The 23,684-nt window shown below is 33.4% G+C and overlaps 3 protein-coding genes across 6 annotated transcripts in view; 2 read left to right on the top strand and 1 right to left on the bottom strand.

Annotated features, from left to right (window-relative positions):
• LOC126833537 (protein neuralized) overlaps positions 1-9,310 on the top strand; it is a 28,919-nt gene extending 19,609 nt beyond the window's left edge. Inside the window, exons 1-7 of one of the 3 annotated variants that reach the window (XM_050564942.1) lie at positions 2,989-3,408; positions 5,897-6,178; positions 6,342-6,591; positions 6,664-6,904; positions 7,017-7,371; positions 7,462-7,808; positions 8,054-9,309. In XM_050564942.1, coding sequence (XP_050420899.1) covers positions 3,252-3,408; positions 5,897-6,178; positions 6,342-6,591; positions 6,664-6,904; positions 7,017-7,371; positions 7,462-7,808; positions 8,054-8,233 — 1,812 coding nt within the window. In that variant the 5' untranslated portion in view covers positions 2,989-3,251 and the 3' untranslated portion in view covers positions 8,234-9,309. Of the gene's footprint in view, positions 1-2,988; positions 3,409-5,896; positions 6,179-6,341; positions 6,592-6,663; positions 6,905-7,016; positions 7,372-7,461; positions 7,809-8,053 lie in introns of those variants that run through there. The other 2 variants (XM_050564943.1, XM_050564945.1) reach the window with 2 other exon arrangements.
• A 4,715-nt stretch (positions 9,311-14,025) lies between these two features.
• LOC126833393 (uncharacterized) lies at positions 14,026-18,004 on the top strand. Its single transcript, XM_050564696.1, has 7 exons — positions 14,026-14,193; positions 15,607-15,685; positions 15,815-15,879; positions 16,817-16,852; positions 16,938-17,046; positions 17,468-17,535; positions 17,633-18,004. The coding sequence occupies exons 1-7, from the start codon at positions 14,128-14,130 to the stop codon at positions 17,690-17,692; spliced, it is 483 nt and encodes a 160-aa protein (XP_050420653.1). The 5' UTR covers positions 14,026-14,127; the 3' UTR covers positions 17,693-18,004.
• A 10-nt stretch (positions 18,005-18,014) lies between these two features.
• On the bottom strand, positions 18,015-22,788 carry LOC126833392 (uncharacterized). Of its 2 annotated transcripts, none has more exons than XM_050564695.1 (9): positions 22,692-22,788; positions 20,775-20,889; positions 20,587-20,646; positions 20,306-20,365; positions 20,126-20,188; positions 19,964-20,027; positions 19,781-19,880; positions 19,610-19,723; positions 18,015-19,535 (listed from the first exon to the last, which is right to left on the bottom strand). In XM_050564695.1, the coding sequence occupies exons 2-9, from the start codon at positions 20,854-20,856 to the stop codon at positions 19,404-19,406; spliced, it is 675 nt and encodes a 224-aa protein (XP_050420652.1). In that variant the 5' UTR covers positions 20,857-20,889; positions 22,692-22,788; the 3' UTR covers positions 18,015-19,403. The 2 variants fall into 2 exon arrangements, with proteins under 2 accessions (XP_050420652.1, XP_050420651.1); XM_050564694.1 differs by lacking the exon at positions 22,692-22,788 and adding an exon at positions 21,792-22,041 and having other exon boundaries at positions 18,016-19,535.
• Between the last annotated feature and the right edge of the window lie 896 nt (positions 22,789-23,684).

Below are 23,684 nucleotides of genomic sequence, written 5' to 3'. Positions count from 1 at the left end.
TCGCCGCCGATCGTATAGTAAATTGTGTTTACGACGGACTTGAGTTCTGTAATTTTGCTTTTAAACGTTTAATAGTTTCTCGTACGTCGACGACAGGTGTATGCACTATTATAGGTATTATTAATGAGGAGTCAGGACGTCCTCGTCTAAAATCATTCGGCTTGGAGTTGAACCTTTGTATAAATCTCTTCTCATCTACATTGTTTTATCGATAGAATTTTTTAATATTAAGTAGTATAAGTTGTATTATAATGAAAAGAGCCGTTTTAAACATGCCAACTTATTTAAGCGTAAATTATTATTGAGTTTTTCTAGTTTCATAACTTTTAAATTGATAGTACTTGAGTTATTAGGTATTTTCATAAAAAAGTTATTCTTCTAAAATCACTCTCTGGCTTTCTTTTTACAAAAAGCTTACAACCTTCTCTACGGGGGCTTAAAGTTTTGACTAGTAATTACTATCATAACTTAAAAGTCTAGAAAAAGAGAGTGGTGGTGTGCCGTGTGAGGCACAATACTATTGTTATATTCAAGTACTAAATATTTAAATGCTAAAATGTCCTAAAGTAATTGTAAGCTAAAAACAAATGACGTCGATGGAAAATTAGCCATTTTAACCGGTTTATGTTTTATTCTTTTGCATTAGTATGACTTATGACGCGATGTGACGTACGTTTGTCAAAAGGGAATTTTAATTACATCATTTACACGTTCACGGAGAATCCAAATAGGGCATAACTGCTCTAATCGGTTGCACTAATAGTCGCGGAATCACAATAACAATATAATAAAAGTCTGAATAAAAGCGTTAACCGATTCGTCACAAAAAAAATTTAAATTTAAATTAGAATCGTTACGTTTTTGTTATTTTTTTTTAAGAATATTCTAACGATATAATAATAATATTACTTGTGTGTTATCATAAATGTGAGCCATCGCCAGCAGTATATTATATTTTTATAAACCAGTATAATAATATTATACTATGTAGTATAATAATATATTGTGTGACCAATCGAACGTATTGTACGGGAATGTTAATTAAACTTTTGTAACTGGAATTCTCGGCAGTCGTTTGCTATACAAATTATAATTGACCGTGTATTGATAACCCACCGAACAGTCGGTAAAGTGTCGAATCGTATAAACAACCTGGTCGATTGACCAGAGTGCATTTTTTTATCTATAAATATATATTGTATTATATAGATCAATCGTGTGATATTTGACTCCGTAATATTATAAACCTTTATTGGATTCTGAGTGAGAGTGTGTGTAATAAATAATAATTAGTTTAAGCGAGGGCAGGAATTAAAAGTCTACCTCGTCGTACGTTGGTAATACATATTATATTCTGTTATATTATATAGAAAACAAAAGTAATCGGATGGACTTCACGGTCACTCAAAGCCGGTGCCGCATATTATTATACATATATATTTTAACAGTGAAACACAAGCGCTGATTATGGACAGATCGTGATGATTTTTTTTGTTTTGTTCTATTGTGTCTACTGTCTAGTTAAAAAGATAAATTAATTTACACATATTATAGACCAACATCAAATAATAATAATTATCAATGAATCAAATATCAATCATGTCGTACTGATCTGATAGTCTTAATTATTAGTTCTGTCGTTGTCGTTGTATACGTGTAATTGAACACAATTTAAGTGCAATAATCACCAAGTAAAAAATGTTATTTGCTCATCACTGAACATTGGGTTAAAATGGACAGTTTCCGTTTTTAAAAGATAGCTAATGAAAATAACAAATAATAACCATAAATGTCAAAATTCGCTAACTATGTAAGATTGGTCATCGTAGTAGACGTTAGCGATAGCTTAACGCGCACATATGTGTTGAGTAAACACTTGATAAAAGTTGTGTTCTTCAAAAAAAAGTGCTAAAGACAATTTGTATTATGATGAGACAAAACAGAAAACTGTTTTATAATATGATAAACAAGTAATTTTCTCATTTATCATTTTCTTAAACCGTCCTACTTTTTTTTATAGTAACCATAAAAAATTATGAAATTGCATGAATAGAAAAAATACAAATCAATGAGACAAAACTGTATTTGGACATATATAAGTATTACGTATACAATATTAGTTTACATTATAATATAACCCTAGCATTTGTGGCTATATTATGCATCAAGAGATTAAACAATTGTTTGAATCATTCCCATTACCAGTGGTGTATTTTCAAGATTTTTCTAGGGGCTCCAAAATGTTGGCAAACCCGATCAAAACACAAACAATACAATCAAACAAACACTTGTACTTATTATCCGGGGGTCTTGGGGTCCATTACCTCTACCTCTCCGGGTAAATACGCCCCTGACCATCGCTATTTTTTTTAGCATAATCGTGTCCCCAGCCATCCGTGAATAATTATCGATGAGCCGTTTCTAGCTGACTCGACGACGGAACGCGATTTTCAATAATAATCGCCAACGGCCGTTGTATTATGTCAATATTCAAATGGTTTTTCGAATGTACACCTACACCGAGATTGTGCGCGTTTTCCCGGCGTTCGCCTTTGTGTTGTACATAAATTGTTGGTATTTTTTTCTTCTGCTTCTTCTTCTTTTAAGAAGAATTGTAAAGAAGAAAGCGAATCTCCGGGAGACTCGAAGGCGGGTTTAGAGGGTTTTCGGGGGTCGGGTACGCCTCGAGTCGCTTTTTGGCTTTTTTACGATCGGTCTTTGTCGGGAGAGAAAATAAAAATAAAGATGGTCATCTTTGTATGATTATTCGCGACACGGGACCAGGTGAAAATCGCAGGGTGTAGTCTCCGAGAGCCAACAACACACCACATACACCACCTGCGATCACCAGCAACCCCCCACTGCCGGACTTACCGTACGCACTGCGTTACCACCACCACCGCCGTCGCCGCCGGTATACCATTACCACGGTCGCGGGGCAGCGCACAGATGTCGGCGGCGGAGACGCGTGCCCGTCCACGACCGGCGGCACGATAGTCAGTTCCGTTCGGGAGCCGATCACGATCACTAGTCGCTCCTTAACCGCGTCTTGGCTGGTCGTCGTCGTCGTCGCCGCTTATCGATATAAGAAATTACCACACGAGAACACAGTCTTGTGTTTATTATATTTATTTAGTCGCAAAATACGGTGTATATACTTTTTTTTTGTGCGTGTGTTGTCGTTGTGTATGCAAACGTTGGTCCAGTTTGGTTATCGTTGTCCGACGGATTTGCCAATAGATTTTTTTTAAATGGGTGTGCTCGGCACGGTCAACAACGTGAACAGCATCAGCAGATCCGCGGTGACCGCCGCCGAACCGCCGTGCCAGTGTAGCGTAGATCATTTTTTAGCGCCACTAAAGTTCAAAATGAAGGGCCTGAAGAAAATCCGAAAGAAAATGGGACTAGGTACGTTTTTATATTTTGTATCCTATGTAATAAGTGTAAAAGTCGTCGGCAACAAGTGATAGTTTTTTTAAAAAAAACAAAAAACCTACGAAAAAATAGAAATCGCTGGAACTAGTGAATCTTATAGGTTCCTAATATTAGTTATCTAAACCAAATGTGGGTACGAGTGACATTTTTGTGAAACCCCGTTTGTAATTGTTTCGCCTATTTTTCGAAAGGCGAAAAAGAATAACCAACATAAGATTACAAAATTTATAGTAGAATTAATCATTTTCATTTTTCTCTCCTTTAAAATGTTATTAACCCTATTCGGATTATCGCCACCTCGGTTGTAAGTGTTCGATACTAATTTTATCCGACTGCAATTATTTGTACCCCTTTTGCTGCACGCGGTCGTTTAAATATTACAGTAATGCGTTTTGCATGAGTTCTGTCCCGGGGGAACGGTTCGATTGTGCAATCCGCGGTGTCGTTAATAAATAGAGCAGGAGGTGCTTTTGGGATTTCACTTTATATTCGCCCACGCTTTCCTCGACTTTTCGCCCTTGTCCCCCTCGGGTATTCCTGTCCCGGACGGCACCGGAGGACCTATAGGGATTAGCGACCGTGTTGCTGATCACGAAAATAACTGTGCAGATGGCGTACGTTCCCGCGAGGGTTGTTGCTGCTGCTGCTCCAGGGTCACCGAACCCCTTTTGCACATAGTAGGTATGCTATTATAATATATTGCTACATCGCCATTGGCTCACCGCAACGCGTTATACTACCGCCAAAAGAAAAAACCGTTATACGCGTCCCTCGCGCCCTTTATTTCGAACATGCCGACCAGGCGGCATTGCAAAAGATGTAATATTGTCTTTACTCGCTGGACCCAACAGAGAAATGCTGTTATTTTTTTGATTTTTCCCAAAAACTTTGACCGATTCGTCATCGCCGTTGTCGTCGAGTAGTAGTAGTAGTACTAGTATTTTTTATTATTATACAGTGACATTCATTCCGTTCTCACGGTTGTGTGTGTGTATGTGTGTGTTTTTTCGTAACCGCCTGTGCCTGATACGCATACAGAACACCGTCGACGTGATCCATTTAAATAAATATGTGTACAACGGTCGGCCGTATCCGCCGTCGCCTCGTATGTATGTCAAATCTTCTACCTACAACTATATATACATATAATATTATGCACTTGTGTATAAGCCTTTTCGGTGTGTATAAGTCCATTGATAAGGAGCCTACTGATGGGGGAGGGGGAGAGGAGGCGCGGCAAGTAGAACTTGACGGCGCAGCACGTTTGTTTTTTGATGAATTTGGCTCTAGAACAAATATATTTTTTTTAAATAATAAACTAAATTATCAAGGCGTTTTTCGCTATTGCTGTGCTCGCGTACGTACGTTGTTATAACGCTTGGGGGATTCGGACTTCCGGCGGACGCGTGGTGTGCAGCTGTCGGTCGTGATAGGCAAAGAGGAAGAAGAGGAGTTGTAGAAGAAGCGAGTGGGCGGACATGAAGGCGAGGGGAGTAGGTAAAACACCGGAAACCGTGCATAATAGCCCCAGTCGATTGTAATGTTTGAAATTTTCCTGTGCACAAGACCGCAAGTGCAACCGCTAGAGTATATAATAAGTACGCGGTTTTGTCTTTTCGCCAATGGGTTTTCATCAGCTGGTGTCCTAGTGCACAAGACAGACGTTGTATGTGGTAGTACGGTTTAGGCGATCCGTATTTAGACTTATTAACGTTTTACACGTGTTCACGTATCCGGACCGGGTTCGTCTACCGTATATAATAGTAATAATAAATTATTCACAACCCTTTTGTGGGTTCGCCGGATACGCGTTGACATACCGCACCTGGTAACCACGTTTATGCGAAATCACGACCGACCGCCATGTGCTGTCGAGGGTTTTTTTACTTGGCCTTAAAAAAAAAATTCTCCACTAAAGTACCTCTACTCGCGTCCTCGTATAACGGGCAAGGTCTTAGTTCGTCATCGTCGGGTCTTTTGGTGTATTGTTCCTGGGATTTTTTTTTTTTTATGACTTGTCACAATTGTCCTGTTGACGACTGCTCTTATACCTACCACCCCCGCGGCAACCTAACCGCTTTTCACGTGACGACGCTCATTGTCCGTCCCAAACCAACGAGTGGTTGGATGTAATAAAATAATTATTGTTTTTTATTTGACGGTCGCCGCCGCCGTGGGAAACGAGCCACCGTGACGCGTATGCCGAGCGATGAAAATATAATAATGGTTATAATAATTTCTTAAAGTATAAACTATAATGTAACGTAGTCGTCGATCCGTTTGTGTGCCAGGGTAGGAGGTAAATGGTTGTAATTGATAGCCGATATTATGCATTTGTCATAAATATGCGCTTTATGTGTGTATCGTGATCCAATTTCGGACTCGAGGGGGGGGGGAGGAGAAAAGTCGGATTCGACCGAGTTTTCCGTTGCTAATGACAAGTTTGTTTGGTCGGTTACAGCTCCGAAATCGGGTGCGGGCGCGGTCAACCCTAACTTGCCGCCGCTGAGGTTCCACAACGTGCACGGCGACAACGTGCGGCTGTACAAAAACGGATTTGTCGCCAAACGAGTGGAGAGCTTCTGCAAGGGAGTGGCGTTCAGCTGTCGGCCCGTGTCTGTCAACGAGAAGGTCTACATCAAATTCCTGGAGATATCCGACAACTGGAGCGGAGTGTTGCGGTTCGGTTTCACCAGCGAGGACCCGCTCAACGTCAAAAAAGTGCCCAAGTACGCGTGTCCGGGTGAGTGTCTAGAAAACGTATATTATTATGTATTGAGAGATGGGCGAAAAGCGCGCATGGACTTATGAGAGAAAAGTCGTCGTAAATGTAAATTTATCGCCCACCTCGCTCAGGTCGCGCAAACCACAAAGACTAATTCGGTTTGATTTTGTGTTTTTTCTAGATTTGACCAGCAAGTCGGGATTCTGGGCGAAAGCGCTGAGCGAACGACATGCCGTCTCCGACGCAGTGCTGTTCTTCTACGTGGACGCCGGCGGAGACGTTCACTACGGTCTCAACGGCGAATCCAAAGGCGTGTTCATGCAAGGCATTGACACCAGGTCACCTTTGTGGGTGCTGTTGGACATCTACGGCAATTCCACCATCGTCGAGTTCCTCGACTGCCGCCCACAGCTGAACAACAACCGAAGGAGGTATGTGTCTTATCTGTCCGTCTCCGTCCGTCCGTCGACGTTTTTTAATTTCATTTCTCTCTCGCTGTTTAGTACCGATGAATTGGACATTACCTCGCAAATGGCCACCATGGCCGTTTCACCCGCGGCCGCGCCCAGGTCGTCCCAGACCGAACGCCTAGAACCTTTGGGTCTGGTGCGCAAAGGCCGGCACGTCATGATCAGCATGAAGGACGGCGTGCCTTGCGTCGGCACCAGACTGTCGACGGCGTTCTTCCAAGGGTACACGTTCACCAAACGGCCTCTGATCATCGGCGAAAAATATGTCGTTCAGGTAAACGTCACAATTAATTATCTCAGGGCGCGTTTTTTCAACGAACCCGGTGCCGGTTCCGATAAAAACTCTATTATCATCGACGGTATTATAATATATTATGTTTTTACAGATCACGAAAACTAGTCAACTGTACGTGGGAAGTCTGTCGTTCGGCGTCACTTGTTGCGACCCCAACAGCATCGGCATAGGCGAACTTCCCGACGACCCCAACCAGCTCGTGGACAGACCCGAATACTGGGTGATGAGCCGAAACGTGGCCGAGGACACCAAACCCGGTGACGTGCTGGTGTTTTCCGTCAACCACAACGGCGAGGTGTTGTGCAGCAAGAACGGCAGTGCCGACGCGGTGCTCATGTGCGTCGACCACTCTCAGACGTTGTGGGGTGTGTTCGACATTTACGGGACCACCACGCAAATAGTCGTGTCGAAAATTCCGTTGCCGCCGCCGTCGTCCAACATGACCGGTAAGTGATCAGCGCAGCGAGACCGACAGTTCCGGTACGCCGTTTTCTCCTGGTGTTTCTCGTCTAAGACGTTTTTCTCTCCGCCAACAGGTTGCATGCAAAACGCCATCGTGCATTCTTCGCCGCAACCGTCCACTTCTTACGAGCCGGTTCCGATGCCTCCGTCTCCGCCTCGACAACCGGCCGCCGCCACCATGTGCTACGCTCCGCCGCCGCCGACGGTCCGTTCCAACATTCTGGAGGTGAACACCGACTCTCACGGCAGCACCGTGCTTATCGTCAACTTGCCGGCCGCCCAAGCCAGTCAGGTGTGTCATCCGTCGCCGGCCCTGTCGCAAGCGTCGTCCGTCCAGTCCGCGGCCAGACCGCCGTCCGTGACGATCCAACAAATACAGTCCAGGCCGGCGCCGCCTCCCCAACAAGTGCATCTGCCAGAGGTAAGCGTTAACAACCGTCAAACGTTTTTAAGTACTTGAATGTAGTGAGAACTAGTAAGGCACAATGTCCTACTAATTGTGACTTGTATAGAAAATTATTATTTTATCTTCGGCTTTACCGGTTGTGTACGGTTTTCACTTGTTTTTTGTTTGTTTGAAAACCACTCTTTTCTCAACTCTCACTGTTCAGAGGGTCCATTTAATCTAATTGGTTTTGCTAATGATAATTTTTTTTTTTTTTGTAGCAATTACCTTCGGGCGAAGGAGAATGCTCGATATGTTTCGAAAGAGCCGTCGACTGCGCTTTGTACACTTGCGGTCATCTGTGCATGTGTTACGAATGCGCTAAGAAACAATGGGTTCGGCTTGGACGTTGTCCCATTTGCCGGGCAGTCATTAAGGACGTAATTAAAATCTACAAGTAAACCCGACAACATCCATAGACCTTCTTCGCTACTGTTTGTTTTTTTTTCTAATTAGTACATTTTTTTTTTTTTTTTTTTTATATTGATATCATTATTATTGTAAACGAATGTCGAAGACAAAATTAACAGCGCCAGTCTTTTTTTATTATTATTAATTATAATATTATATAGCGTTTTGTTAACTGGTTTTTTTTTTTTTTCTATTATGTCGAATTTACTTAAAAAAATAAAACTAGCTTCTTTTGACTTTTTTTATTTTTACAGATGCGCACTCTGTGTAAAGATGCGCACTCTATACAACTAACTTGATTGATAAACAATGAAAAAACATGACTGATTTTTAATTCAAACATTTTTGTAAATTAATGTAAGCATTAATGAAAGACTGGCGTTTTATACTTCTATATGCAAATACATATATATATATATATTTTTTTTTTTGCAAATTTAATTAGTTTTATTATTATTATTATTATTATTATTGTTGTTGTTGTTATATTAGACGTACACATTATCGGTACAGTATAATTATGTATGATTAGTTTATAATTAATGTTATAGCAGAAACAAATGTATGACGAATGGTATTTCTGTACAATCGTTTTGATGTTATACTCATCGAGCTAGGCCGTTCTAGTCAATAGTCAGTTAGGGCTGGATTTTTAATTATGTTAACATAATGATAATATTATTTATCGCCGGTAGTCTGAGCCGCAATTGTTGTTGTCGGCGGCGTATGCGACACTTTCGTCGGGGTAGTTACGATATTTTTTTTCTAAGTCATATTTTAATGTAAATTTAGTCAATTCGAAAAATGCAATCGAGACTCTGCCGCCGGAGCGATCGGACAAAAAGTGTTTATTTTGTAAAACTTTTTTTTTTTTTTAATATTAATTAATAATATATATTTTGTTGTACCTATCACAAACGAATTTGTGCAATTGCGACGCGTACTACTATTTTGATGTATTAAGTTTGATAAAAAAAATAATAAATTAAATATTGTACTTTTTTATACTATTATAATGTTTACACTTTAATTGATGAACAAGCTAAATGCCGAATATAATGTATGATACAATTGTTGCCAAGAAATGAGTGTTTATTTATTTGTTTATCTATTTCACTTGAGCTTGAAAAATCCGGTTGGACTGATCAAAAGTTTATATGAAAAACTGAATGTAAAAAAACCACTTTCAAATAAACCGAATCGATACGAGTCTGTAAATAATAGTAATAGAAATATCGTCAAAAGCGTTGTAATGATAATAATGCATTTAAAATTGGTATTTTTGGTGAAAGGTAGATTGGCTACTTAATTCGATGGACCAGTATTATAAATTTATAGCAGCACTTAGATATGTAAATTAGTGTACTTTTTCAAGTGTATGTCCTTGATCACTACATTGTCCATATGGTTGTTGCTTGGTAATAGCTCCATTACTTTTGTTTTATTATCATTCACAGTCATGGATTTTGCTTTGTCGATGCAAGTTCAGTGCAATAGTAGTCAGTGGAATTATCGTTAATTAATTTTAAAAAAATAACAACCTGTTGGATATTATGTATACATTTTTTTTTTAGATAATTATAAATTTTCTTTGGTGCAAAACTTTAGATTGCAAAATCTATTTTATAAAAACATAAATAATTTTATAGACAATAAATGGCGTTATTCAATTTTCTGAGTTTTCCTCAACAAAAAAGCTTGACGATAAGTTTTTTTTTTAAATAGCGGTAATGCGTGTATTTGGGGCTTTAGTTAAGAAGAAGTTACCAACATAAAGATCTGGTCTTGGCAATTACAAATGCTTTAAAAGTGGCTACACACTGGATGCAGTTTAAAACGTAGTAGGTACATCCATGATCCATAATTGATAATGTAACTTATATAATGTTGGTAACCCAATTACCTAATTCACGTTATTTATTTATTTAATTTGTCAATATTATTATTGCTGAAGCCTCGTAATACCCAACTTGAACTATTAAACTTGAAACTCTGAAACATGGATTTTTCTAAAATTTATACACTCACAGGGAGGTCAGACGTTCGTTTAAGGGATTGAAAACTGACGGTTTTCAAAGAGTTTTACATAGGCATTATCCATGTCAATTAATTTTCAGGTTAATTTGTATAAGCTTCAAGGTAGTATTTTTGACTTGTAAAATTTTTTTTTTATTAGTAAAAGCCATTTTGGTGGTAAAACAATGCTTTTGCTGTGACAGAATTGTAAGACCGGTTGATCCAATATCAATTTACTGGGTTACGTTCAAAATCTATTTTTGTGTTAAAAATTCAGTTATTTTGTAATTAAATAAAATTCATGTTTTCTATAATAATAAAAAGCGACCAAAAAAAAACCACCGTTTCCAACACAACGTAGCTAAATGGCCAAAGAACTCGGTAAGTCCAATACCTCTCAGAATTGAAATCGGACCACCCTAAGCAGTCAGATTTTTGTCAGTCTTTTTGGTCTAAAATGTCAACAAAAAAAACCAGACTGCATTCAATTAATTCCCTTTATATGAATTTTTCGTTAAAACTAGTTCGATCGTAAAGAAATATTTTGAACGGTTTAAAAAAAAAAAAAGTCTTGTAATATTCTTCTAATATCTTGTAATATTGTAATCTTGTTTTGTTGTTAATATATACAAAATTACTAATTTTACAGAAAACTTTAAATTAATTGAGGGAAAATCACATTTTTTAAAATTTTAAATGATGAGTAACTAAGTAAAATTATTATTTGCCTACAATCTTCAATATCAACCAAAAGTATTTAGTACAAAATACTCAGATTAGAGAAATTAGCTCGGCTTAGAGAAATTTATGGAGGAGGCAACCCGGCAGTTTTTTTTCAAACCCACTAAAACTAAATTATTAAATTGTATTTTTCTTTCTTTATAACTCCGATAAATGCGACGGTTTCTAGCAAAAGTGAAGTCTTAACGAATAGCAATTTAACGTCCATATAAAAAAACATAAAATTGTGACTACAAACACTTTGGAATGCATTGTGAGTGTATTAGAAAAATTAACTTGCTCCATTCAGTGGCAAAAGATTTAATGTAAGCAATTGGAAGGCACAGGGGAAAACGGTAGTAGTCACATTATGAAAATTTGCTTTTTCAAATAGTTTTTTTTCAATTTATGTCAATAGATTGTTTTAATAAATACATTTATTATTAGAATAGCATTTAATGTGATTGTTTTTGTTCTTATGTAAAAGGGAGAGGAATTCACGAACTTTGTTTTTGCTATATTCTAAAATGTTCTAAGTGTCTACTATTACCGTTTTCCCCTGTGCTCTTTCAATTCGAAACTGGATCGTTTATATATGAAATGTGATAATTCACAATTTTTTGTGGAAATTACTTTTTTTTTATATAAATATATGCTGTGGCGAATCCTTACTTTTGAGAAGGATCGATTACTTTTGAAAGGTGTCTAACATTTACAACATAAGTTCCTAATAAAATATATCATTATATATCTTTGGTCCCGGGTAGAAAGGGCTTAAGTCAATTTTTCACAAAAAATGTTATTTCCGTAGATTTAAAGCTTGATTTTTGTTTTTGGTTCAATTGGTAAAATTGACTTGAGCCCTTTCTACGAAATACTATGTGAAAGCTTAACTTTTTTGACTAAACCTATAATTATCTTAAATAATTGATTCAACTCGAACGGCCGACTGATATAGATGGTATTATTACCTATGTCTCCGGGGGTAATCATTGCAAAATGGCTAGTCTTGAGATAGTTTTTCGGTTTGCTTCGTTGGTTTGGGCGGATGTACGTATCCTTTACACGTGGAAACTGGCGGCAAAAGGTGTGTAAATTTTGCAGGTGATTTTGGCGGGTTCGGTCGCCTTTTCAATGGCGCAGATTCTCACGGCCAAGAAGAAAAAGGGTTATTATTGTACAGCGTAGTAAGGTGTACGCACGACGCATTGTAAGTAGTGGATTTGCAACCCTAACCGGTGTGCGGATTTTGGCCAAAGGGTTAGGTCCAAATCGAATATGGAAAAACGTCGTGGCCCGGACAACAACAAGACACCTGCATGACATCTAAGTCATATCTAACCGGTGCACTTGTCAGAGTGCACTTGCCTCTTGTGACCCATATACACATACTATCTATAGTAGTACTCTGTATAGCGCCATTTATTTGGCGGTAAAAAGGTCGTTTCGGCAGATGCGAATCGTTTCGATATAGCCGACATTTTCCCACCAAAACGACCCGGTGGTTTTTATTCTTGGCGGGCATAACCCCCAAAAAAAATATCCGGCTGCAAGAGTATTCTTCGGTATGTTTAAATTTTTCGCCGCCTAAGTACATTTTTTATCGATTTTTCGATACGATTTAAGAGGGGCAACGCCTATTTTTAAGGAGTAAAGTATAGGCAATTTTTCACAAAATCTTAATTTAAAGGTTAAACTGTGATGTGTAACTATTGGTTCAATAACTAGGACTCTATTTTGGTAGTTAATTTATTTTTCGGACTATCACAGCATCCTTGAAAGCGATTTAAAAATGTTTTTTCATCTCTACATGTTTAAGCAGACTGAAAATAACTCGCTTAATTTTGGTTTTAGAGTAAAAGCAACCATTATAAAATTAAAAGAGAACAGTATTTTGGAGGGCAAGACGTTGCGCTTTTTTCATTATTCCAAGTATAACGCTCAATACATACCTAGTTTAGAAATAATGACTATTTTAACATTGTTAAATGACTGTAACTTTTCAAAAAAATAATTTTTTTAAAAAAACGCACCGTCTTGCCCTCAGGAATATTGTTCTCTTTTAATTTTATAATGGATGATTTTACTCTAAAACTAAAACTAATCGAGTTATTTTCTGTCTGCTTAAACATGTTTTTACCACTGAAAATCACCGGTGCGACGCCCTCTTAATCCATTTGCCCTGAATATTAATTTCCCCCCACCCCATGTATGCTAAAAAATAACACCCTCGAAGAAACCGGCTCGGTTTATTTGTATTATTGAAACTTGGATAAGATAAAATAATTTATTTTTACATTTTTCTAGATTTTAAATTATTTTAACGTTACAGAGATAATTTTTTTTGGTATATCTAATTATTGTGCGTATCGCGTAGAAAAACAGAATTTGTCATATTATTTTGCAGTCATTATTTCTATTACTATGGCAATGAACATGCAAATTAATGAACGGAAATATTATACAAAATAAGTTTCTAAAATTGAAAAAAAAAACGTATTTATCGTCCTTCGTAGACAGACAATGATAATGATTTACAAGTTTTATTGTATTTTAACTTACGTGTTCGACCAGTGCATACATCAATATATACAGTTTATTCATTTTTTATGGGATTATTTCAAGTGCAAACTAAATCAATCGGTGGGGTTCACTTAAAATGCATCTATTTTTCAACGCTACAAAAAATATTATGTATTTTGGATGTAAACTTGATTGATAAATGATAATATATTTTGATGATACATAGTAACGCATTTGCATGGCTCGTCCTCGAAATAGAAATTATGATTTCCGAATTTGATAGTGAAAACATATTACCCGGGCTCGTCATTAACCGTGAGGGCATTTATTCAAATTTCCTTGTATTCTTTTTTTTTTTTAAATATTATTATCATTATTATACACACATGCATTTTGTACGAATTTTCCGAATTGCCGGATGCTTGGAATGATTCAAGGACTGCCATGGATATATGTAGATAAACTGAATTGATGAAACGATAAAAAATAAACCGATATAAAAGCCATCAGCGATCAAGTAGACTTGTCAAAAGTTCAGCAAAGTCAACGTTGTACGGTACTCGACATTCTAAGTTTAGTTTACTTACATTACTTGTTCTTTCATTACACCGTATATTCGTCCATCATGATGGTCAACAAAGTGCTTTTGGCCGCCGTTTTTGTGTTGTTCGGTTCTCTGTTTTACAGCAAGGTAAATTTGATATATTTTTAATAATCGTTTTTTAGATTATAACATGTTATTCTTGTACTTACCTCTTTTTTTTTGTTGATGTAGATTTTTGTTTACCCATTCAACACGATTTATAATTTAAAATACTATTACTTATTAACCATTTCAAGTACCTAATTTGTAATTTTTAATTTATTTGATTTTTTATTAAGACTTCAAATAATACTTGAATTTAATATTTTTTTTTTGATCATATATAACACATAAAATCATAAACTATATAAAAATGTATACATGTATATTTAATAATGTCCATTTGTATAAGCCATTATACTTGATTAAAAAAAAGTGAGCTCAAATTTTAATTATTATTTAAATTAAAAAAAACTATATTTTATAAAACTATATTTTTAAAAATGTATATATATTAAATGTTATTTATTATTTAAATTTTTCATAATACAATATTCCGTAAAGTTATTTTATTGGATCTTTATTAAAATTATAAAATACTATATTTACTTTAAATTAATATTATAGGAATATTATTAAAATTTTAATTCTAATCTTAGGGTTAATTTATAAAGAGATTAACCCTAAAATATATATATAAAAAAAATTCAATATGCGTTAATGAAAATGTCTTATTATGAGCTGTTTACTACAGTGGAAATAGACTGATTTTAATTTTTATATCATACTCGTACATCTTTGAATAATATATAACTTTTTTAATATGTAAAACCTACTAAAAAATAAAGGAGTTTTTTATCGAACCGAAAATGTTTATTAAAACATTGTGTTTAATACTTTTTTAAATGTACACATTTCTCAATGTTTTTATTAATAATGTGTTTAATTTTTATCGACTAAAAATACTAAACTTAAACAAACAAAAAAATACATATCGCATAAAATAAAATCTAATAGTTTTAATGATAAGTATATACAATTTGTAATCTATAAACAATGGTAAAGTTTTAAAAAAAAGGCCAAAAATATTAAACAAATTTATATTTTTTTGCTAATCGGATTAAAAGCTTAAATAAAATAGATATTATATTAGAATGATTAAAAAAACATCCGAACCTTAAACTGATCTTGTTATGATTGTTATACATTAATATTTCCATTAATTAAATTATTAGTTTTTAAATGGGGGAGGGAAGTAAAGCTCGTTAAAAATAAATTCTTAAACTAACATATTTGAATAGCATTCATTTATATTGGTTGTGCGATCGAAACTATTTAAATAACACTAATTTAAAACAAAATATTATTATATCAAACTTTCTTTAAAGGCAATAGTTGTGGCACGTACCGCATTATAATTATTTAGATAATAAGCTATCTGAATAATGAGATGCTGTCATGGAAAATAATATATTACTTCTTAATATTGAATTAAATAAAATTCATTTCTTATTGTTACAGGTCGCCGGTGATGGCGACAGGGAAAAGGTAGCAAAATTATTAGCGACTAGCATTAAATGTTTCAACAAAGTCGACTTAGGTAATTCAGTCATTACTAAAATAATTTTTTCCTTGTCCTGGTTTTCCTAGGATGAACCATTTAAAATATGATAAAGGTCTTTTTTCGACTTTTGCAAATCACTAATCAAGTTATATTGTTTTTTAACAGACGTTTGCGCCGAAATGATGAAAGGCGAGTACGACTCCACTCAGCAAAAGTACAAGGATTGCAATGTGAGTATTAAAAATTGATTAGTTTTAGGTTTTAAAATTATAATAAAAGGAGGAAATTTCAACAATTGACACCAAAGAGCGGTGGAAACAAATATAGCAAAACACAAAATACGAGTTGTTGTACGAACATTTTTTTCTAAAATAGGAACTGTACAAAAGATGATAAAACAAGGTGGAATGAAAAAAAAAATGGTAAATTGAGAAAAATGCAATGTGTCTTGAAAATAGTTGTCATTGTCTTACTGTTATCTTCTTCTTCTTCCTCTGGCCTTTAATACTCTCTAAGAGTTTTGGCCGCCATCACAATATCCCTCCATTTCTCTCAATCCTGAACTAATTCTCTCCATTCCTGTACTCCCAATTTTTCAAGGTCTTCTTCCACAACATCCAGCCATCTTTTCCTGGGCCTCCCTCGAGGTCTTTTTCCCATTGGTTTCCAGTTTAGGACTGTTCTACTTATATCATCCTCGCTCTCCGCATCACGTGTCCTAGCCATTAAATCCTTTGCCCTCTAATAAAGCTGATGACTGATACAATTCCCAATTCGTCTTGCAGTTCTTTATTAAAATTTTTTCTCCGAGTTGCATTTTCGGTATCGTAAATTGGTCCACAAATTGTCCTCCAAATTCTGTTTTCAAAAGTCCTGAGCCTTCTTTCGGTTGTACTGGTGGTACTCCATGGTTCACAGCCATAGGTGAGCGTAGGCCTTATTATAGTCTAGCTTTGGTTTTCTTTGAGAACAATTTTGATTTTAAGAACTTACTTATGGCAAATGACGCTCTTTCAGCCTTTGTTATCCTGACTCCTATTTCCCTTGACCAATCATTTTTAGTACTCAATACAGCTCCTAAGTACCGAAATTCATAAACTTTTTCGAATTGTTACTGTTATCTTCTGACAAAATATAATATTAATTGTATTATTTATGTTTTTTCAGTGTGCTATGGCGTGTGTAGGAAAAGATTTGGGCTTTGTAAGTCGATATCAATGATATAATACTATGTTTAATGCCTCAAAGCTTGTGTTGAAGTTTTTAAAATTACATTTTTCGTTTGTAGATAGTCGACGGTAAACCGGTTCCAGAAAATTATCAAAAAATGGTGAGCGAAGTTCAAAACGCGACTATCAAAGCCGAATTGACCGACATCTATGAAAAGTGCCCGGACCGTAAGTATTGTTATTGATTTATACATGCTCAATTGAAAATTATTTATATACTTAAGCTCAGTACTTCGGACGCGCAGTACACGGATCAAGGTCGACTTTGAAATTGTTTAGGCATGTTCTTAATATCTCTGTATGACACTGTGCTACGCATGTAATAAAATACATACCTACCTACCTGCCATGTTTGTAAAATATCTGCAATCGCACTTTTGGAGGAAAACTCGAAAAATTAAATAACACGACTATACCTAGATAGTTTTTCTTTTGTTATAAAATTATTTGTATTTTTATCATACTCGGTTTCTACATTGAAGCTTTTGTCCGAAAGTCATTTAATCATACTCAAACAAATGGTTTAGTCAATCTCTCCCTCCAATATATAACTTACCTATAGTTGTACCATTTAATTACCGTTTTGCAGCCAAAGGAGACGACGAGTGTTCTCTTTCAGAAAACTTCATGACATGCGCTCTCAAAAGCTCGCCTAAGGTTTGTATTTGATCAGAAACGTTATTATTTTTTTTTTTATTACCCACACAACAGTTGGTTACACAGCTAACACTTGCGTACGACTTTTTTTTTCCAGCTTAAAGACCGTTTGACAGCTGTAATGAAAGCCATGTCGGTTGCCATGCACAAGAGTTAAAGGTTTACAAAATAAAATGCATCTTATCTGTTCAATTGTAGCCTAAAACCGAAATTAAATTTCGTTGTTATATCTTTACACTAGCATGAAAAAATACACTTGCATAATAAACGTTACCTAATATTGTTTAAATTAATTATCTTCGTCCTTCAACTAATCGCATACGGAAAGGGTTGCTTGGATGAAACAAGAACATCTGTATTTCGACAAGAGATAAGCATATAATATGTTTTATTAAAAAAATCTTTGGCATCATTTCTATGTATAAACCTAATTTACACTATCGACATTTTACGTTTAAATGTACATTTCAGAAACATTATTACTTTATAGTTTTTTTTTTTTTTACATGCAATTGAAAATTATAATAAATATATTATAGTGAATAGGGTATAAAAAAGACAATCATAATATAAACAAATGAGTTAGATGATTTTCTTTTCATCCAAGTAAACACAACTATTTTAATTTTTGATGAGTTTCAATATTGTAGCACTTTGATATTACACACAATCGATTAAAGTTATACAAAATCGTTACCTAATTACTTCCTTAAAAACATTACATTTACAATCAGTGGTTTACAAATTTCTACTCTCATCTGACTATATTTAATCAAAACATAACATTATGTAGTAAAGTTAGGTTAGGTATCGCCTAGAGGACAGTCATACAAGTGCTAAAATGATCGATACATATACGAGTAATTAATTTTAACATGGCCTTAATAAAAAAACTCTAATGACTTGAAATTTTTAAAATTTATTATTTTCAATTTAAAATAGAAACATTAGTTCAAATTATGATTCACATAAAAAAACAATTTAAAAAGTAAAATGAAATAGATTTTTTTTTTTAATGTTTAAAATAACATTTTATTTATAACAGTCTCTTAAAAATGCATTTAAAGCAAATATTATTTTAAATTTTAAATCAAGTTATATCAAACTATTATTACTTTAAACAAAAAATAAAAATGTATTTCATTTTTAATTTGTATTTGTTGTTTTTATTATGATATCACTTAAGTCCTCCAAGCGATTAAGCTACTGTCATTACAATTTTTTACAACCAAAATGTATTATCTATGTATAAGTTGTGACAATAATTTATCTATTAACATAATTAAAATTTTAAACAATTAACATTTTCAATACAAAACATGTAATAGTATTATCTGACAATGCTAAAATATTCTGAACGATAAGTGCTTTTAAACATGAAACAAAAAAATTAAATCAACTAATTTTTTCTTAATTATTTTAATAAGTTTTGACAAACAAAATACAAGTTAATCAATGTTTTTAAAGAAAAATGTGTTGAAGAGAGATGATTTGAGAGAGACAATATTAACCCAGTTAGACCTAAGTTACCGATTTAATCATAACCAAATAAGTTTGAATAAAGAAGTCTTATCAAGTTTTGAATAACAAAATAATAATTTCTAAAGACTAGATTTTGTACTTAAACACGTAAAAAATAATTATGAGCTTTATACATTTTTACAAGAATAATGTTGGTGGCAGTCTTAAATAATGAAATTAATAAATAAAAAGTCAAATCAAGAATAACAAATCATATTGTGTTGACACTTCGAACAAAATACTAGTAGGGCTTTGATTATATTAATACCAAGTTACATAGATATGAAGTATGAATACTCAAAACATAAGGCACATATTTTGCAAACATCCAAAATAAGGCAATTGTTTCATTTCAAGTCTGAAAACGATAGAAATAGAAATTTATCTATAGCAATCTTTTTACTTTTCAGTTTGAATTTTTTTTGAAACAATAAAACCGCTGCCTCTCGTACCATCACGTCAAACAAAAATTGTGTTCCCTAATAATACACAAAAAAAAAACAGTGACAAAAAGTAATATAACAATAGTCGTTGAAAATATTTGTTTGCTCACTGTAAATTGATGAGGAGGTATATTGAAAAAACTTTTGAGGGTAACGTACATTGAAACTTTTTGACCTGCATTGAACATTTTCTCGTACAAATTATAAGCGGTTTGTAAATATGTCTGGAAAAAATAAATTTACAGTATTTTTTTTGTGATGAGTTTGATATATTTACTTACAGGATCAGGGGGATTTTGTTTTAGTTTTATGAAATCGTGTTGATGTTTATCCAAGAACTTGGTTATTGATTTAACCGTAATACCCTTCATTAGGCGAACACTGTAATAAAATACACAACATTTGTACATTAATTATTTGTAGTACATATTAAAAATAAATATTATGTTAATCAATAATTTTACACGTCAACGAAACTTAGTTCTTCAATATTTTTCTTTCGTTTAGACTTGGTTTTGGGCAATCCTTCTGTAAAAAAACATATTATTTCGAAAACAACATTAGTAAGAAAGAAATATTGTGTCCTTAGTTCTATAAAAAATAATGGTTATAATTATTGACGTTACCAGCATTGGATGTATTGGGTGCATTGCTTTCATCTCTCTCAGGCGAGTGCAATATTATGTATTCTAAAAGTACATAAATATATATATACATTAAATTGTAATTTCACATTTAAAAAACAAATATATGTTAATTACACTGAATAATATTTTTTCTTGTATTTTTAAACAAATATAACAAACCTGCATAGTTGGGTGTGTTGCCATCATCGTCAATTTCACTTTCGATCAACGGTCCAACCCCTGAAAATTAAATAACCAATAGATTAAATTGACGAATAAATTCGGATAACTAAATATTATACAAATATTTTCATCGACAAAATAAACTTAGTTTTGCAAGAAAAAGTAGGTTGATATCTACTATAAATCCTTGGCAAATATAATAGATTTAAAAAAATATCTTAAGTATTTAGAATCATAATTAATACTTATAAATTGAATAGACAAATCTGATTTCTTACCGTATGATAATCGTTTTCTTTTGTCGAGAGATTTGCGTTTTGGCGTCCGTATAATATATTCTATAAAACATAAGTAGCATACAATTATTTCAAACAATTCCAATAAAATAACAAATTAAAAAGTGATTATGTAAAATGAAATATTTAAATAATTATATTTTTTTTAATGAAATATTATAATTTTATACCTGAGTACCGAACTTCGTGTTGATCTACTTCTGGAACGATATCCCAAAAATTATTTGATGAACAAGGACTACCTTTTTTCATAATAGTTCAATTCATAAGGTACCACCAAAACACCTAAACAGCAAAGCAAAAGGTATATTTAAATATGTTTTGTAATAGCATTTTTTTTTAACATTATAAGTTTATGCATATTTTTTAATATTTATGTTGTTTACTGATAATTTTGTTAAATATACAAAGTCTATTGAGAAATACTCATAGAAAATATTTGTCCAATGCAAATAATAGACAATTAAAGCCTAACAAGTAACATATCAGCGATGTGGACAGATATTTTTGCGTCTGGAAATTTGAATATACTTGTTCAACAATTGAACAAAAATGTTGTATAGCAAAGGAGAACCTTAACCAAACTTGAGCATACTAAAATAAGTATGAGTTATATTCAAATTATAATGATATTTATACTAATTTATTGGCTTAGAGTACTTGGAACTGGTTGCTGATAATCATTTTTAACTGTTTTAATAATTTATTAATTTAAATATATTTGATTATCAGTTTAATAAACAAAAAGTTCTCATCGGTTTCACTGTAAATAATAAATCTAGAAGAATCTTAAAACGTATACAAAACCAGATTTGTACAGGTATAGTTTTATATTATCAAACTGGTGTTTTTTTTATACAATTAGGTTTAAGTATTATTATATATTAGAGTCATCGATTCTGAAATAAAACCAAAAACACTATAGAAACGTTACAAGCCTTAACATTTGTACATTATGCTATTTAAAATAACATATTTATTAAAAATATAAAAAACGATTTTATTTGATGACATAATGTTAAAATAATATTGTTGGGTTTTAATTTTAAAAATTTCAAGCAGCGGTAATATATTAATAAATACTTTTTTAAGGCATTTAAGATAACTTAACAATGATCCTTTTAAAATGATAATTATCAACCGGATAATAATATCTGCGGCAAAAGAGTGACTACTTCACTACTCACTTTAATTAAATATTCCATTGATCGGGAGGTAATTAAAACAAATACGTCATAAAGAAATAAACAGCATCGCTTCCATTTATTCGCCGTAAAGTGTAATTGCGCGGTTGATTAATCATTAGAAAACACAAAAATATGGAAAAGTTTAACGCTTATATTGGAAAAATAACACTAATCAAAACGCCGACCGCTAAAAATAATATAATATTGCTGTCCGACTGATACAAGTCGCGCGGGTAAACAATAACGCGGTTGTTTCCTCCTTCTTACTTAAGTTATCAATTAATAGATAGAGACTGATAACATAATATCTATGGGTTATCATCTGCTATCACTTATCACCACCATAACCGAATAAACCGGCGAGTCTAGCTCTGAGCTTTATTAGATCATGACATCATGTTGCTGTTTGCCAAACAAACGCCCATTCTTGATACAGACTGTATCAATTTCAAACAGAAGTTCGTTTAGTAAAAAAATCTAGCCAAAAAAGTCTATATTTACAACGTGACCGATTTAGAAGGAATATGGTCAACACGGGAATATATAATAAATTATATATTATATCATATATGACCATTGATTATAAATATGTATAATCAATGATATGGCTAATTAGTTTATAATTATTTTCTTTATTTTTGCAAATTAATGTGATTTTACTAGATAGTAGATAGGGACATTCGGCCTTATGGTATTGGCATACCACGGGAATAACTACTAATCTACCACGAACTTCAGCGTACCTACCTATTACATAAAAATAACCTACATATTACATAAAAAAAATGTACTACATACTACCTTGTCTATTCTGTATAACGTATACTCTGTGGCAGGGCATCATTTTTTTAAACGAAATAATAATTACGTTCAATGTTCATTTTTGGTGTACATACTTACTTAAAATGGGTCACAACTCACAGGACTAATTGCAAAACAAGAAGTTTAAGTATTAAACTTGAAAGTTAACTATTATAACTAACAACGTATATAGGTACCTTGAAATAAAAAATGTACCAATACAATTTTAAATAACTATATTAACTTTAAAAAAACCAGTCAAAACTTTTTCTTTAATTTGTTTTTTTTTTTTGGTTGTATTTGGACGCGAGGCATAAAAATGAAAATTTGACTGAAAATAGATCTAATGTGTACCTATCAAGACACATACAAGTATAAAACATATTATAGGAAAAAACATAGATAATAAAAACTATTATTATCTATGAGAAACAATGAAAAGAACTTGTGATAACAAAATATATGTTGTTATTATGAATTTATGGACAAATTTGTTCGATATTATTAATTATACCTTATTACTTGGACAACATCGAAATTGGCACATGTGCTCCTGGTACACGTTGGTGTTTTGTAGATCCCGTAGGAACACTCGTGGGATGCACCGTCTGAATGTGTGTTATTCACAAACCGTTGGCATGAGACCCTGGTAGAATTGATACTATAAAACGGCGCAAAAGTGAGCTGATCCGCCGATGAAGTGCAAGCGGAATAAAGAAAACGTGGCAGAGCACAGTCGGACATTTTACAATATTTTTTTTTTCTTTGACTTATTTGAGTAGGTATTCAATTAGTAATTATTAAGTGAAAAAGTTTGTGTAATATACTAGTTACAGATCTGAGATCAATATTGTATACACTATATGTACATTTTATTATATTATAAACATATTATACCTTTTATTAATTGTTATAACAACTAACATTGATTAAATATAATATATTTATAACGATATGTTTATATTAAGTATTTATAATATATATATATAATATTGTATTACGTATAGTATTTATAATACCAATCAAATTTTCAGAAGTTTGCGTTAGTTAGGTGTGAATTCTATTTGTAGTTCACCTAGCAATTTTTCGATT

The sequence above is a fragment of the Adelges cooleyi genome, unplaced genomic scaffold (assembly GCF_023614345.1).
Source record: "Adelges cooleyi isolate 19-005CV unplaced genomic scaffold, UGA_ACOO_1.1 ACOO_flye_CR_arks_rails_tigmint_CR_PRNA_2, whole genome shotgun sequence".
Lineage (NCBI taxonomy): Eukaryota > Metazoa > Arthropoda > Insecta > Hemiptera > Adelgidae > Adelges > Adelges cooleyi.
This window is presented reverse-complemented; position numbering and strand designations above follow the sequence as displayed.

What these genes read in the sequence shown, in the direction of transcription:
- LOC126833392 (XM_050564695.1), bottom strand. Translation starts at nt 20,856, where the DNA reads ATGAAAAAAGGTAGTCCTTGTTCATCAAATAATTTTTGGGATATCGTT. An exon ending in GAACTAAGTTTCGTTGACGT is followed by an intron (nt 19,881 to 19,963) that starts GTAAAATTATTG and finishes ATTTTATTACAG; the next exon opens with TGTTCGCCTAATGAAGGGTA. An exon ending in AACAAAATCCCCCTGATCCT is followed by an intron (nt 19,724 to 19,780) that starts GTAAGTAAATAT and finishes TATTTTTTCCAG; the next exon opens with ACATATTTACAAACCGCTTA.
- LOC126833393 (XM_050564696.1), top strand. Translation starts at nt 14,128, where the DNA reads ATGATGGTCAACAAAGTGCTTTTGGCCGCCGTTTTTGTGTTGTTCGGT. An exon ending in GTTCTCTGTTTTACAGCAAG is followed by an intron (nt 14,194 to 15,606) that starts GTAAATTTGATA and finishes TTATTGTTACAG; the next exon opens with GTCGCCGGTGATGGCGACAG. An exon ending in AAAAGTACAAGGATTGCAAT is followed by an intron (nt 15,880 to 16,816) that starts GTGAGTATTAAA and finishes ATGTTTTTTCAG; the next exon opens with TGTGCTATGGCGTGTGTAGG.